At 43.0% G+C, this 17,626-nt stretch overlaps 1 protein-coding gene across 2 annotated transcripts in view; it reads right to left on the bottom strand.

Annotated features, from left to right (window-relative positions):
- Window positions 1-636: 636 nt before the first annotated feature.
- The window catches only part of LOC110525225 (excitatory amino acid transporter 1), a 38,972-nt gene continuing 21,982 nt past the window's right edge, over window positions 637-17,626 (bottom strand). For both annotated transcript variants that reach the window (XM_036979359.2, XM_090239269.1), the window contains exons 7-10: window positions 15,647-15,880; window positions 15,353-15,547; window positions 13,738-13,872; window positions 637-6,695 (exon numbers count right to left, since the gene is read on the bottom strand). In XM_036979359.2, the coding sequence (XP_036835254.1) occupies window positions 6,488-6,695; window positions 13,738-13,872; window positions 15,353-15,547; window positions 15,647-15,880 (772 nt within the window). In that variant the 3' untranslated portion in view covers window positions 637-6,487. The remainder of the gene's footprint in view (window positions 6,696-13,737; window positions 13,873-15,352; window positions 15,548-15,646; window positions 15,881-17,626) is intronic.

Below are 17,626 nucleotides of genomic sequence, written 5' to 3'. Positions count from 1 at the left end.
GACAGGCTAACCTCTAACCATTACAATAACAGGGGAGGTTAGTATTTGGGGGGGGGGTATGATGATATTTGTGGGTCTAACTTTCTCACTCATCATTATTCACGATTCATTCAAGACTATACATAATCATGGTAGCATCCAGGGGCGTAGGCATGGGCCCTGCCAGGCTCAGATTGAACAAAAACAAAAAATATACACTTGTATATATATATCTATATATATATATATATATACAGTACTGTGCAAAAGTTTTAGGAAGTTGTGAAAAAATGCTGTAGAGTAAGAATGCTTTCAAAAATAGACATGTTTTGAAGGCAAAGGCTGGTCACACCAAATATGGATTTGATTTTTCTTCTGTTCACTCACTTTGCATTTAGTTAATTGATAAATATAATCTATTAACATGTCTATTTTTGAAAGCATTCTTACTTTACAGCATTTGTTCACACCTGCCTAAATCTTTTGCACAGTACTGTATATACACTCCTCTCGCTACATTTAAAACCTGTATTTCTATGCCAACGTGCATATCATCAATTTCAAGAATATCAGATCACATGGTTGTTTTAAAAAAAAATAGTAAAAGTAGAGAAAAGGACAGGTAATAACACGAGGACACACAAAATGACACGGGTCTTTTAAAGGTCCATGTTTTATTAAAAACTATACAAATAAAAATCTACATTTCCTGTCAGTTTTTTGGGGGGGATTTTTATGTTTGTCGTTAATTATTTGAGGCGCTAATAAACAAACATATCAAACATGACACCAAAATCAATTGTAAACAAATGTTCAATATTTTCAAAAGTTTGTTTCACATAGCTTCCACTTATTAGCCGGTGTAGATAGATATGGGATTTGGGAATGCTTCCTAAATGACACACTATTCCCTATGTAGTGCACTACTTTTGACCAGGGCTCATTGGGCTCTGGCCAAAAATAGTGTAATATAAATAGGTTACTACGTATATAGGGACTGGGGTGCCATTTGGGACGCACTCAGGGAGTTGTTTAATAGCTAGAGAGGTTCTTAATAGTTAGGGAGGCTCTTAATAGCTAGGGAGATTCTTCATAGCTAGGGGGGTATTTAATAGCTAGGGGGGTTCTTAATAGTTAGGGAGGCTCTTAATAGCTAGGGAGATTCTTCATAGCTAGGGGGGTATTTAATAGCTAGGGGGGTATTTAATAGCTAAGGAGGTTCTTAATAGCTAGGGGGGTTCTTAATAGTTAAGGAGGTTCTTAATAGCTAGGGGGTTCTTAATAGTTAGGGAGGCTCTTAATAGCTAGGGAGATTATTCATAGCTAGGGGGGTATTTAATAGCTAGGGGGGTATTTAATAGCTAAGGAGGTTCTTAATAGCTAGGGGGTTCTTAATAGCTGGGGGTTCTTAATAGCTAGGGGGTTCTTAATAGCTAGGGGGTTCTTAATAGCTAGGGGGTTCTTAATAGCTAGGGGGTTCTTAATAGCTGGGGGGGTTCTTAATAGCTAGGGGGTTCTTAATAGCTGGGGGGGTTCTTAATAGCTAGGAGGTTCTTAATAGCTAGGGGGTTCTTAATAGCTAGGGGGTTCTTAATAGCTGGGGGGTTCTTAATAGCTAGGGGTTCTTAATAGCTAGGGGTTCTTAATAGCTAGGGGGTTCTTCTAGTTCTCAAAGGAATGTCTTTACAGAAACTTCACAGCCATCATCCTCCTAAAGTAATCTTTTACTCTTCAAATTCTATATATACATATATCAAAACCTTTTTTTCTATACAAAACAATTTCTATCAAAGACATTGAGAAGAAATATAAAATTCTCACTATATGAGTTTTAGAGCGTGATTACATGTTCTATTAGTTAATTAAATGTTCATGTTAATTCAAGTTGTATTTGTCGCACCTTTAGGGTATGTCACATAACAACCACACTCAATTCTACATTCTACATTTTCTTCTGCCCAATCATTACGACAGTATAACCATAGAACTGGGAAGTACAATTTAATAGGATCTCGATTAGAATAATAGACTGAAAAGTTTAAAAGCAGAAAAGTACCAATTACCTTTAGTGCTCTATTTACAGCTGGCTCTAAGGAGGCGCGAGTGTCAAAGGCACGTTAGTTTGCAATTTCCTCGTGTAAAAACTGGCGCACTGGCATTTTCCAGGCCTCATGCAAGGTTTGGCAATTTAGCTGTTTAACATCAGCTCGATGGCGCTGAGGTGGTGGGGTGGGGGGCTGCCAATATTTGATGTGTGTACTTAAAAACGAGCGCAAGTGACAATTTTAACAGTTCTAAAGGGACGTTTTAAGACCCACAAAAGGCAGGTCTTAACAGAGTTGATAATGGAACGGATGTTGAGAGAGAAAGCGCAGCCTATCCCCTATCCTGCCATGACGCACAGTGCCCATAGAAGGAAAGCTGTGCCTTTTGTGCTGGTGAATCTCATATTTATAAACATAAAAAAACGATTGGTTCCCCACTATTTCGTTTAATTTGCTAGAAAACCAAGCACAACCTATCCTCCCTTTAATCAAGGCTGGTTTAGCAGGATCACATTGGTGTTGCTTTTTATCCTGGACATTATCCAAGTAGTTTATGATTAAAGGTGCTTGAAATGGTCTACCTGAATTTCGCTTGTTCAAGTAGGCTATCCATCCCTTCTCCTATTACCGAAGATGCGCTCCTCCAAATGATTCAGTCTTCCTATAATGCTATGTTAATGGACGATTTTTTGAGAATCTACCTCGCACATAGGGAACGATACAATTGACAGGAATCTAGTATTTCGTTTACTGTAGATGTGCAAATGTTATGCGTGAAGACATGTAGGCCTGCGTGTGCACACAGTACCATGGAACGAAAGAAGCGATTTATGATATCATGCTTCTGACCCTATCCTATTTAGAAATATTGTTGTTTGAAAAACGTGTTGTTTAACGTTTAACGTTGTTTAACGTGTTGTTTAACGTTTGATTAACTTGATTAACGTATTATTAAGATTTACCTTCCATGTGTTTATGGTGAGGCTGGTTTAAGGCTCAAATGCAATGCAATTTAATCTGCTATTTCTGGAGAAGTGCAAATATGATCTGTGAGATGGTTCCATAATGTTTGCAGAACATTACATTTGCGAGCAGTATAACGGTGAGCGGACATGACCCTTTTCTCTTCATAATGGATCTTTATCCCGTTTGGATGCGCGTAAAACCCTCCATAGTCTAAATTGCCTTGTCTGTATTATACGCCCAACGCAGCAATTACGGTGCCTGTAACTGTATTTAAACATAGCCTATTTAAAACAAGTTGTGGTTCCAATTTAATTAGAATTTGATTAGAATGATATACTGTCTTCTTTGGCTATATCCTCTATGTCAATAGCCTAGGGAATGTAATATGACTTATTGACCACATTTTGCGTGTCCATGTCCAGCATGAAATAAACAGTACGCCTAGCCCCTATTTTAGTGAGAGCGCTACAGCCTATGTTAACAATGTATTTCCATATTGAAGCAATGCAACTAGATCAATGTGGACTGCAAACATGTTCAACATATTTAGTTAATATGGGGGCAGGCTATTTAAGGAACTAGGTTATAATGGGACTAACATTCGAATTAGAGTTGACGACAACACAATACATAAAAGACGGTAAATGCACAACTTCAAGCAACCATGGAGCATGTTCTGATTGGCCAGTGAGGGGCCAAGTCTCGACACACCACAACAGGATTATTCATCAAAACCCAGCCCTTTCATGCCACCGCCATTGCATTACGTTTGTTAAAAATAGAGCCCTTAGACATCAAGGGTTTCAGTATCAAATCATGAAACTTGTTCAACTGTAATAGGGATCCCTGTAATGTCTTTACACAAAAAGGCATGACCAAAATTGTAACATACAGAAATTGTTTATATTTTTGGTACGATTATGATTATGTGAAAATGTCATACTGTTCAACTCCCACCTCAAGTTGAAACTAATATTTTGGCAGTTTTACAAAGAAAAACCTCAATCTAAAAAGCTCTGATGCAAAGGGTTTGGCAACCTATTCTGGTTTGTCAGCCGTAAAAAAAAAAATATGACAAAAGCAAGAATGAAAGACCACATAATTTCACATCTGACTTATCAAAAATAAATCATCTCTGTCAAACTGTTGAACTTTAAACAGCATCAAAGGGTATGGTAAAGGCATCTTATAGAAGAGTGGCAGGGACTCTTAGTTATTCCCTACCCAGAAAACAGGGGATGTACTGAGGACAATCAGCTCTGTTCCCAGTTAGGTTCCTTAAGGGTTTGGGATGGTCCCAAGGGAACATTCTCTGGGTGACCTTTTTATAGTTCCTAGTTTGTCCTGAGGACGTTTTTAGGACGTTGTGTCATGGTAGCCTGAAGGTCCCCTGAACATTCTTGGGATGTTGTGTCATGGTCCCCTGGAAGTTTTTGTCGCGTGATGGTCCCATGTGTCCTAAACCGTTATAAGTAATATAATGATATGGCGGTTTTCAGGTAAGTGGTTCATCTAAAATAGTGTAAAAATCTATAATTAATGATTACATTTGACATGATCACTTCATACTGACTTTTCAATATGACCCCAACTTCATTTCTAACTCACAACCTCTGGATTTAGGATATGCTGATCAGGGGATGATGTGTAATGAAACTAATGAAACATTTCTTTGCGACCTTTAGGGGACGAACAGGAAACTAGACAAAAACCTCCAGGAGGGACCATGACACAACGTCCTGACAACTTTAGGCGACCATTTTGTGACATCCTGGGGATGTCCTAATGACTCATTATTGTTTGCTGGGTATCTAATTCAGAAGATCAACATTTTATGTATTTAATTCATACTAGGCACTTAAAACCATTGATTTACAGTAGGGTCCGAAATGGTTGACACCCATAAAGATCAGTAGTGTAAAGTACTTAAGTAAAAATACTTTAAAGTACTACTTAAGTCGTTTTGGGGGGGAATCTGTACATTACTATTTATATTTTTGCCTCCTTTTACTTCACTACATTCCTAAAGAAAATAATGTACTTTTTACTCCATACATTTCCCTGACACCCAAAAGTACTCGTTACATTTTGACAGGAAAATGGTCCAATTCACACACTTATCAAGAGAACATCCCTGGTGATCCCAAAAGCCTCTGATCTGGCGGGCTCACTAAACACAAGCGCTTCGTTTGTAAATTACGTCTGAGTGTTCCCCTGGCTATCCGTCAATAAAAACTGTTTTTTTTAATTGTGCTGTTTGGATTTCTTAATGTAAGGACTGTGAAATGGTTTATTTTTACAATTTATTTTACCTTTATTTAACTAGGCAAGTCAGTTAAGAACATTAAGAACAAATTCTTATTTTCAATGACGGCCTAGGAACAGTGGGTTAACATATTTTTACCTTGTCAGCTCGGGATTCGATCTATACTTTTACTTTTGATACTTAACTATATTTGAGCAATTTCTTTTACTTTCGATACTTAAGTATATTATAAACCAAATACTTGTAGACTTTTACTCAAGTAGTATTTTACTGGGTGACTCTCACTTTTACTTGAGCCATTTTCTACGAAGGTATCTTTACTTTTACTCAAGTATGACAATTGAGTACTTGTTCCACCACTGTTAAAGATGAGCAAAAAATACTGTTTAAAATAATTTAAATAGTGAGCTATGTTGTATGCTCCATTTCTTTTTAAAATGATATTATTTTGTACTAATACAATTGCTCAGCGAAATGGATATTGTTTAACGAGTGATATATATATGTTTTTTTTTTTTTACCTCCCCTTGCGAAAATAATGACACTGAGCCTTTTTCTAAAAATGTGTTATAAGATTGGAGAACACATTGGGATCTTCGACCATTCCTCCATACAGAATCTTTCCAGATCCTTGATATCCTTTGTCTGCACTTATGGCCTGCCCTCTTCAATTCAAAACACAGGTATTTTCATGTCAGTCCATAAGCTCAAGATCCCTCCCAATGTGTTCTCCAACTCAGAAAATATTGTATCAAAAGGCTCAGTGTCGTCATCCTCACAAGGTATTGAAAACAGGGGTGTCAATCATTTTGACCCTTACCTTTTTGAAAAAAGAATACATGACTTGTTAAACAAAATCTATTTTTCCGCACAATTCTAATAAGTACAACATAACATAACTGTCCTTTTTTTGTGCATACAATATAACTCAGTAATTTAATTATTTATTTGATACGGTCATTTTTGTTGATTTTTTATCAACGGTGTTAATGATTTCAGACCCCACTGCATCTTCTTGATTAGATCAATATCAATAAGTTATTCAATGAAATCTAATCAGCACGAACGGCTGCAGAACTCTTGATCAAATAAAATACATCCTGTACATACTCTTGGTTCAGCTTCTTGGTCTAAACAAACACTATCATTTTTTTGTGTGTTTTGAGGATTGATATGGGTTGCTTCCCTTTACCATGGGATTAAAAACACCACAGTGGTCAAACTGTTGGTGCTACATCTTGGTCTCACTGACTGGAGGCTTCTCGTTTTCATGCTCGTTCTCGTGGGCGATGAGCTGGTATGATTTCTTGTCTTTCTCCTCCACCACAGAGTTCCCCATCTCCGCATCCTTGGATTGTAACTCATGACGAGACAGATACTCAACAATACCTGTGCCAATCGAGTCTCCCAGCACGTTAGTGGTGGTACGCAACCTGTCTCTGTATAAAATGGAGGCAGTCCAGTTGTTAGAGATAATATACCGTACAGAAGGGGAATGTAACACTCAGAATATTACTATTTCAGCTTTCCTACGAGGGACTCATTTTCTACAATATTTTTCTCCCCAAAGAAAAGGCAAGGTTTGCACAGAGGCAACACTTTGGTGTGAAATTTGGCAAAGGCATGCATGCACTACCCAGCCTATTTCTCAGAGAGAGAAAAAAACGGTTAATTTTCCATTGGAGGTTTGGCAAACTAAAACCAGGTGTATCATTTCACATACTGGTGGACATAATTTGTATTTAATGGGATTTATTAGGGATGCCCATTACGTCCTGCCAAGGCAGCAGCTATTCTACCTGGGGTTTATTAGGGATGTCCATTAGTTCCTGCCAAGGCAGCAGCTAAACTTCCTGTGGTTTATTAGGGATGTCCATTAGTTCCTGCCAAGGCAGCAGCTATACTACCTGGGGTTTATTAGGGATGTCCATTAGTTCCTGCCAAGGCAGCAGCTATTATACCTGGGGTTTATTAGGGGTGTCCATTAGTTCCTGCCAAGGCAGCAGCTATTCTACCTGGGGTTTATTAGGGATGTCCATTAGTTCCTGCCAAGGCAGCAGCTATTCTACCTGGGGTTTATTAGGGATGTCCATTAGTTCCTGTCAAGGCAGCAGCTATTATACCTGGGGTTTATTAGGGATGTCCATTAGGTCCTGCCAAGGCAGCAGCTACACTTCCTGTGGTTTATTAGGGATGCCCATTAGTTCCTACCAAGGCAGCAGCTATTCTACCTGGGGTTTATTAGGGATGTCCATTTGTTCCTGCCAAGGCAGCAGCTATTCTACCTGGGGTTTATTAGGGATGTCCATTAGTTCCTGCCAAGGCAGCAGCTATTTTACCTGGGGTTTATTAGGGATGTCCATTAGTTCCTGCCAAGGCAGCAGCTATTCTACCTGGGGTTTATTAGGGATGTCCATTAGTTCCTGCCAAGGCAGCAGCTATTCTACCTGGGGTTTATTAGGGATGTCCATTAGTTCCTGCCAAGGCAGCAGCTATTCTACCTGGGGTTTATTAGGGATGTCCATTAGTTCCTGCCAAGGCAGCAGCTATTCTACCTTGGGTTTATTAGGGATGTCCATTAGTTCCTGCCAAGGCAGCAGCTATTCTACCTGGGGTTTATTAGGTATGTCCATTAGTTCCTGCCAAGGCAGCAGCTTTCTACCTGGGGTTTATTAGGGATGTCCATTAGTTCCTGCCAAGGCAGCAGCTATTCCACCTGGGGTTTATTAGGGATGTCCTTTAGTTCCTGCCAAGGCAGCAGCTACACTTCCTGTGGTTTATTAGGGATATCCATTAGTTCCTGCCAAGGCAGCAGCTATTCTACCTGGTGTTTATTAAGGATGTCCATTAGTTCCTGCCAAGGCAGCAGCTATTCTACCTGGGGTATATTAGGGATGTCATTAGTTCCTGTCAAGGCAGCAGCTACACTTCCTGTGGTTTATTAGGGATGTCCATTAGTTCCTGCCAAGGCAGCAGCTATTCTACCTGGGGTTCATTAGGGGTGTCCATTAGTTCCTGTCAAGGCAGCAGCTACACTTCCTGTGGTTTATTAGGGATGTCCATTAGTTCCTGTCAAGGCAGCAGCTACACTTCCTGTGGTTTATTAGGGATGTCCATTAGTTCCTGCCAAGGCAGCAGCTACACTTCCTGTGGTTTATTAGGGATGTCCATTAGTTCCTGCCAAGGCAGCAGCTATACTACCTGGGGTTTATTAGGGATGTCCATTAGTTCCTGCCAAGGCAGCAGCTATTATACCTGGGGTTTATTAGGGGTGTCCATTAGTTCCTGCCAAGGCAGCAGCTATTCTACCTGGGGTTTATTAGGGATGTCCATTAGTTCCTGCCAAGGCAGCAGCTATTCTACCTGGGGTTTATTAGGGATGTCCATTAGTTCCTGCCAAGGCAGCAGCTATTGTACCTGGGGTTTATTAGGGATGCCTATTAGGTCCTGCCAAGGCAGCAGCTACACTTCCTGTGGTTTATTAGGGATGTCCATTAGTTCCTGCCAAGGCAGCAGCTATTCTACCTGGGGTTTATTAGGGATGTCCATTAGTTCCTGCCAAGGCAGCAGCTATTATACCTGGGGTTTATTAGGGATGTCCATTAGTTCCTGCCAAGGCAGCAGCTATTCCACCTGGGGTTTATTAGGGATGTCCATTAGTTCCTGCCAAGGCAGCAGCTATTCCACCTGGGGTTTATTAGGGATGTCCATTAGTTCCTGCCAAGGCAGCAGCTACACTTCCTGTGGTTTATTAGGGATATCCATTAGTTCTTGCCAAGGCAGCAGCTATTCTACCTGGTGTTTATTAAGGATGTCCATTAGTTCCTGCCAATGCAGCAGCTATTCTACCTGGGGTATATTAGGGATGTCATTAGTTCCTGTCAAGGCAGCAGCTACACTTCCTGTGGTTTATTAGGGATGTCCATTAGTTCCAGCCAAGGCAGCAGCTATTCTACCTGGGGTTCATTAGGGGTGTCCATTAGTTCCTGTCAAGGCAGCAGCTACACTTCCTGTGGTTTATTAGGGATGTCCATTAGTTCCTGTCAAGGCAGCAGCTACACTTCCTGTGGTTTATTAGGGATGTCCATTAGTTCCTGCCAAGGCAGCAGCTACACTTCCTGTGGTTTATTAGGGATGTCCATTAGTTCCTGCCAAGGCAGCAGCTATTCTACCTGGGGTTTATTAGGGATGTCCATTAGTTCCTGCCAAGGCAGCAGCTACACTTCCTGTGGTTTATTAGGGATGTCCATTAGTTCCTGCCAAGGCAGCAGCTATACTACCTGGGGTTTATTAGGGATGTCCATTAGTTCCTGCCAAGGCAGCAGCTATTATACCTGGGGTTTATTAGGGGTGTCCATTAGTTCCTGCCAAGGCAGCAGCTATTCTACCTGGGGTTTATTAGGGGTGTCCATTAGTTCCTGCCAAGGCAGCAGCTATTCTACCTGGGGTTTATTAGGGATGTCCATTAGTTCCTGCCAAGGCAGCAGCTATTGTACCTGGGGTTTATTAGGGATGCCTATTAGGTCCTGCCAAGGCAGCAGCTACACTTCCTGTGGTTTATTAGGGATGTCCATTAGTTCCTGCCAAGGCAGCAGCTATTCTACCTGGGGTATATTAGGGATGTCATTAGTTCCTGTCAAGGCAGCAGCTACACTTCCTGTGGTTTATTAGGGATGTCCATTAGTTCCTGCCAAGGCAGCAGCTATTCTACCTGGGGTTCATTAGGGGTGTCCATTAGTTCCTGTCAAGGCAGCAGCTACACTTCCTGTGGTTTATTAGGGATGTCCATTAGTTCCTGCCAAGGCAGCAGCTACACTTCCTGTGGTTTATTAGGGATGTCCATTAGTTCCTGCCAAGGCAGCAGCTATACTACCTGGGGTTTATTAGGGATGTCCATTAGTTCCTGCCAAGGCAGCAGCTATTATACCTGGGGTTTATTAGGGGTGTCCATTAGTTCCTGCCAAGGCAGCAGCTATTCTACCTGGGGTTTATTAGGGATGTCCATTAGTTCCTGCCAAGGCAGCAGCTATTCTACCTGGGGTTTATTAGGGATGTCCATTAGTTCCTGCCAAGGCAGCAGCTATTGTACCTGGGGTTTATTAGGGATGCCTATTAGGTCCTGCCAAGGCAGCAGCTACACTTCCTGTGGTTTATTAGGGATGTCCATTAGTTCCTGCCAAGGCAGCAGCTATACTACCTGGGGTTTATTAGGGATGTCCATTAGTTCCTGCCAAGGCAGCAGCTATTATACCTGGGGTTTATTAGGGATGTCCATTAGTTCCTGCCAAGGCAGCAGCTATTCTACCTGGGGTTTATTAGGGATGTCCATTAGTTCCTGCCAAGGCAGCAGCTATTCCACCTGGGGTTTATTAGGGATGTCCATTAGTTCCTGCCAAGGCAGCAGCTACACTTCCTGTGGTTTATTAGGGATATCCATTAGTTCCTGCCAAGGCAGCAGCTATTCTACCTGGTGTTTATTAAGGATGTCCATTAGTTCCTGCCAATGCAGCAGCTATTCTACCTGGGGTATATTAGGGATGTCATTAGTTCCTGTCAAGGCAGCAGCTACACTTCCTGTGGTTTATTAGGGATGTCCATTAGTTCCAGCCAAGGCAGCAGCTATTCTACCTGGGGTTCATTAGGGGTGTCCATTAGTTCCTGTCAAGGCAGCAGCTACACTTCCTGGGGTTTATTAGGGATGTCCATTAGTTCCTGTCAAGGCAGCAGCTACACTTCTTGTGGTTTATTAGGGATGTCCATTAGTTCCTGCCAAGGCAGCAGCTACACTTCCTGTGGTTTATTAGGGATGTCCATTAGTTCCTGCCAAGGCAGCAGCTATTCTACCTGGGGTTTATTAGGGATGTCCATTAGTTCCTGCCAAGGCAGCAGCTACACTTCCTGTGGTTTATTAGGGATGTCCATTAGTTCCTGCCAAGGCAGCAGCTATACTACCTGGGGTTTATTAGGGATGTCCATTAGTTCCTGCCAAGGCAGCAGCTATTATACCTGGGGTTTATTAGGGGTGTCCATTAGTTCCTGCCAAGGCAGCAGCTATTCTACCTGGGGTTTATTAGGGGTGTCCATTAGTTCCTGCCAAGGCAGCAGCTATTCTACCTGGGGTTTATTAGGGATGTCCATTAGTTCCTGCCAAGGCAGCAGCTATTGTACCTGGGGTTTATTAGGGATGCCTATTAGGTCCTGCCAAGGCAGCAGCTACACTTCCTGTGGTTTATTAGGGATGTCCATTAGTTTCTGCCAAGGCAGCAGCTATTCTACCTGGGGTTTATTAGGGATGTCCATTAGTTCCTGCCAAGGCAGCAGCTATTCTACCTGGGGTTTATTAGGGATATCCATTAGTTCCTGCCAAGGCAGCAGCTACACTTCCTGTGGTTTATTAGGGATGTCCATTAGTTCCTGCCAAGGCAGCAGCTATTCTACCTGGGGTTCATTAGGGGTGTCCATTAGTTCCTGTCAAGGCAGCAGCTACACTTCCTGTGGTTTATTAGGGATGTCCATTAGTTCCTGTCAAGGCAGCAGCTACACTTCCTGTGGTTTATTAGGGATGTCCATTAGTTCCTGCCAAGGCAGCAGCTACACTTCCTGTGGTTTATTAGGGATGTCCATTAGTTCCTGCCAAGGCAGCAGCTATACTACCTGGGGTTTATTAGGGATGTCCATTAGTTCCTGCCAAGGCAGCAGCTATTATACCTGGGGTTTATTAGGGGTGTCCATTAGTTCCTGCCAAGGCAGCAGCTATTCTACCTGGGGTTTATTAGGGATGTCCATTAGTTCCTGCCAAGGCAGCAGCTATTCTACCTGTGGTTTATTAGGGATGTCCATTAGTTCCTGCCAAGGCAGCAGCTATTGTACCTGGGGTTTATTAGGGATGCCTATTAGGTCCTGCCAAGGCAGCAGCTACACTTCCTGTGGTTTATTAGGGATGTCCATTAGTTCCTGCCAAGGCAGCAGCTATTCTACCTGGGGTTTATTAGGGATGTCCATTAGTTCCTGCCAAGGCAGCAGCTATTCTACCCGGGGTTTATTAGGGATGTCCATTTGTTCCTGCCAAGGCAGCAGCTATTCTACCTGGGGATTATTAGGGATGTCCATTAGTTCCTGCCAAGGCAGCAGCTATTTTACCTGGGGTTTATTAGGGATGTCCATTAGTTCCTGCCAAGGCAGCAGCTATTCTACCTGGGGTTTATTATGGATGTCCATTAGTTCCTGCCAAGGCATCAGCTATTCTACCCAGGGTTTATTAGGGATGTCCATTAGTTCCTGCCAAGGCAGCAGCTATTCTACCTGGGGTTTATTAGGGATGTCCATTAGTTCCTGCCAAGGCAGCAGCTATTCTACCTGGGGTTTATTAGGGATGTCCATTAGTTCCTGCCAAGGCAGCAGCTATTCTACCTGGGGTTTATTAGGTATGTCCATTAGTTCCTGCCAAGGCAGCAGCTTTCTACCTGGGGTTTATTAGGGATGTTCATTAGTTCCTGCCAAGGCAGCAGCTATTCTACCTGGGGTTTATTAGGGATGTCCATTAGTTCCTGCCAAGGCAGCAGCTACACTTCCTGTGGTTTATTAGGGATATCAATTAGTTCCTGCCAAGGCAGCAGCTATTCTACCTGGTGTTTATTAGGGATGTCCATTAGTTCCTGCCAAGGCAGTAGCTATTCTACCTGGGGTTCATTAGGGGTGTCGATTAGTTCCTGTCAAGGCAGCAGCTACACTTCCTGTGGTTTATTAGGGATGTCCATTAGTTCCTGTCAAGGCAGAAGCTACACTTCCTGTGGTTTATTAGGGATGTCCATTAGTTCCTGTCAAGGCAGCAGCTACACTTCCTGGGGGTCGAAATATATTAAAGCACTTACATTACATATAAAACAAAATATAAAACACTACATCATGTAACATTATTACACCACTACATATCTACAATACAAAATATATAATACAACAATATTATGATTATCGTTGAACACAATGGGTATGTTTAAATAACCTCAGAAAAGAAAAGTGGAAACGCTCAGCCACTCATGCATGAGATCTTTAGAGGAATCACATGTCGATAGAATCAGAAACAGATGGATTGGGGAGAATGGAATGTGAAGGGAGTCTCTCACTACCTATACTGACTGAGTATTCCCTAAGGCTTTGGTTTCTGTCCAGAGATGGACATTAAGCTAACCCGTTAGTCACTGGCTAGTTGTCAGACCAGGCTAGTAGAACATATATCAAAATATAGCCCGAAATCTGTCTTCTTAAATATGGCATGGCATAGATGTTGGATCCTTGGCTAGTGGAACAATACATGGGCTGGTAGAAACTGCAGTCTACTAGTCCAGCTGGTCAGGACCCCAAATCCTACAATTCCATCCCTGTGTCTGACACTGTCCACACAGTAAATATCCAAACTTCTTTAGAAGATGATCATATCAGTCAAACTATAAATGATTGTTACAGAAAATAGACTGTACTCACAGGAACCAATCCACTGCAATGATGAGGGTGATGTCATCAGTGGGCAGTCCAACAGAGGTCAGCACAATCACCATTGTGACCAGTCCAGCCTGTGGTATCCCAGCTGCACCGATACTTGCTGCGGTGGCCGTGATGCTATTCCACAGGACAGAGAGACACAACCAAAGAAATAGATTAGATTAGATCAGGGTTTGCCAAACTCAGTCCTCAAAGGGTGCATGTTGTTTTTTGCCCTGGCACTACACAGCTAATTCAAATAATAAACTAATCTAGTGGGGTGGCAGGTAGCCTAGTGGGGTGGCAGGTAGCCTAGTGGGGTGGTGGGTAGCCTAGTGGGGTGGCGGGTAGCCTAGTGGGGTGGCGGGTAGCCTAGTGGGGTGGCGGGTAGCCTAGTGGGGTGGCGGGTAGCCTAGTGGGGTGGCGGGTAGCCTAGTGAGGTGGCGGGTAGCCGAGTGGGGTGGCAGGGTAGCCTAGTGGGGTGGCAGGTAGCCTAGTGGGGTGGCGGGTAGCCTAGTGGTTAGAGTGTTGGACTAGTAACCGAAAGGTTGCAAGATCAAATCCCCGAGTTGACAAGGTAAAAAAAAAATCTGTCGTTCTGCCACTGAACCGGCAGTCATTGAAAATAAGTTAACTGACTCACCTAGTTTAAAAAACACATTTAACATGTACTGTTTGGGGTCCTGAGGACAGAGTTCGGGAAACATTGGATTAGATGAACACACTAGCTGCCTGTTATGCCATTCTAGTTCTGTGGACACATCACTTCTGTAAGACACTTTTCGCTTAAAAGGATTAACCTTTTTTTTTCTTTCAATTTTCGCCTTAAATGACATACATCTAACTGCATGGAGCTCAGGCCCTGAAGCAAGAATATGCATATTCTTGGTACCATTTGAAAGGAAACACTTTGTTGTTTATGGAAATGTGAAAGGAATGTAGTAGAATAGAACACAATAGATCTGGTAAAAGATAATACATAGGAAAAAAAACAATGTTATTTTGTATTTTTTTTGTAGCCTAATCTTTGAAATGCAAGAGAAAGGCCATAATGTATTATTCCAGCCCAGGTGCAATTTAGATTTTGGCCACTAGATGGCAGTAGTGTATGTGCAACGTTTTAGACTGATCAAAGGAACCATTGCATTTCTGTTCAAAATTTTGTGTCAAGATTGCCCAAATGTGCCTAATTTGTTTATTAATAACTTTTCATGTTCAAAATTGTGCACTCTCCTCAAACAATAGCATGGCATTCTTTCATTGTAATAGCTACTGTAAATTGGACAGTGCAGTTAGATTAACAAGAATTGAATCTTTCTGCCAATATCAGATATGTCTATGTCCTCGGAAATGTTCTTGTTATTTACAACCTCATGCTAATCGCATTAGCCTACGTTAGGTCAACCGTCCCGTGGAAGGGACACCGATCCTTAACAAACCCTTGACTCATTCAGTTTCAAAGAAATCAACCTCTGCAGCTCCTCCTTTTCCCAGAAGCTTACTAAATCCCAGAAAAATATTTTTGAACTTCCATGAATTTGCATTGATGTTAGTGGGAGACTAAGCGTAAGTCATGATTCATCCCAAAGAGCTTGGTTAATGGACTGGATGGACATACCTTATAGTGAGGATCTGTCCAAAGTTCATGTCCATGTTGTTGACCTGGGCTATGAAGAGAGCCGCGATAGCTTCGTACAAGGCGGTGCCGTCCATGTTGATGGTGGCGCCCACTGGCAGCACGAAGCGTGTCACTCTCTTATCTATCCCATTGTTCTCCTCCAGACACTTAAAGGTGATGGGCAACGTGGCTGAGCTGAGGGTGAACAGGAGGAAAGGCGAGAGAGAGAGAGACAGACGAGACATTGGGAGTCAGTAAAAGTCAGATCTACTGTCTATCACCATGACAACTCACCTAGATGAGGTCCCCAACGCGGTGATGAGAGCCTGCAGGAGTCCACAGATGAAGACAAAGGGATTCTTCCGTGTGATCACAAAGTAGAGTGTGGGCAGTACCAGGAAGGCATGGATAGACAGGCCAATAATGACTGTTATAGTGTACATGCCCAACTGGCCGCCCGTTTCTGTGATGTCATCCATCTCCACTATCTTCCCAGCGATGAGAAACAGGATACCAACGGGTGCATACCTGATGCAAAAAAAATGCAAAACAAATCCCACGTCAAATTTAGGATCACAATACCAAGCGAGTGCTACATCACGTTATTGTGGTACCGTCAAGATCAACACATTTCCACTATCACATAGTACACAATAACAAGTTCTACTTTTCTTATTTTTTGAAGTATTTTCTCTTTATTGGATAGATATAGAGGTTAATTAAATGGGTGAGAGACCGATACATTGAGATTTAAATTCCCAGTAACGCTTTAATTCCCAACCAGTCTGTAATTCCCAACCAGTCTGTAATTCCCAACCAGCCTGTAATTCCCAGCCACCCTGTAATTCCCAGACACCTTGTAATTCCTAACCAGCCTGTAATTCCCAGCCACCCTGTAATTCCTAACCAGCCTGTAATTCCCAGCCACCCTGTAATTCCCAGCCCCCCTGTAATTCCTAACCAGCCTGCAATTCCCAACCAGCCTGTAATTCCCAACCAGCCTGTAATTCCCAACCAGCCTGTAATTCCCAAAAAGCCTGTAATTCCCAGCCACCCTGTAATTCCCAGCCACCCTGTAATTCCCAACCAGCCTGTAATTCCCAAAAAGCCTGTAATTCCCAGCCACCCTGTAATTCCCAGACACCTTGTAATTCCTAACCAGCCTGTAATTCCCAGCCACCCTGTAATTCCTAACCAGCCTGTAATTCCCAGCCACCCTGTAATTCCCAGCCCCCCTGTAATTCCTAACCAGCCTGCAATTCCCAACCAGCCTGTAATTCCCAACCAGCCTGTAATTCCCAACCAGCCTGTAATTCCCAAAAAGCCTGTAATTCCCAGCCACCCTGTAATTCCCAAAAAGCCTGTAATTCCCAACCAGCCTGTAATTCCCAAAAAGCCTGTAATTCCCAGCCACCCTGTAATTCCCAGACACCTTGTAATTCCTAACCAGCCTGTAATTCCCAGCCACCCTGTAATTCCTAACCAGCCTGTAATTCCCAGCCACCCTGTAATTCCCAGCCCCCCTGTAATTCCTAACCAGCCTGCAATTCCCAACCAGCCTGTAATTCCCAACCAGCCTGTAATTCCCAACCAGCCTGTAATTCCCAAAAAGCCTGTAATTCCCAGCCACCCTGTAATTCCCAAAAAGCCTGTAATTCCCAACCAGCCTGTAATTCCCAAAAAGCCTGTAATTCCCAGCCACCCTGTAATTCCCAACCAGCCTGTAATTCCCAAAAAGCCTGTAATTCCCAGCCACCCTGTAATTCCCAACCAGCCTGGTAATTCCCAAAAAGCCTGTAATTCCCAGCCACCCTGTAATTCCCAGCCACCCTGTAATTCCCAACCACCCTGTAATTCCCAGCCACCCTGTAATTCCCAACCAGCCTGTAATTCCCAAAAAGCCTGTAATTCCCAGCCACCCTGTAATTCCCAACCAGCCTGTAATTCCCAAAAAGCCTGTAATTCCCAACCACCCTGTAATTCCCAGCCACCCTGTAATTCCCAACCACCCTGTAATTCCCAGCCACCCTGTAATTCCCAACCAGCCTGTAATTCCCAAAAAGCCTGTAATTCCCAGCCACCCTGTAATTCCCAATCAGCCTGTAATTCCCAACCACCCTGTAATTCCCAGCCACCCTGTAATTCCCAGCCACCCTGTAATTCCCAGCCACCCTGTAATTCCCAGCCACCCTGTAATTCCCAACCACCCTGTAATTCCCAGCCCCCCTGTAATTCCCAGCCCCCCTGTAATTCCTAACCAGCCTGTAATTCCCA

Source organism: Oncorhynchus mykiss, chromosome 6 (assembly GCF_057628025.1).
Source record: "Oncorhynchus mykiss isolate SJ-2025 chromosome 6, ASM5762802v1, whole genome shotgun sequence".
NCBI lineage: Eukaryota > Metazoa > Chordata > Actinopteri > Salmoniformes > Salmonidae > Oncorhynchus > Oncorhynchus mykiss.
The sequence above is the reverse complement of the archived record's forward strand: the minus strand, read 5'-3'. Positions and strand labels throughout refer to the sequence as shown.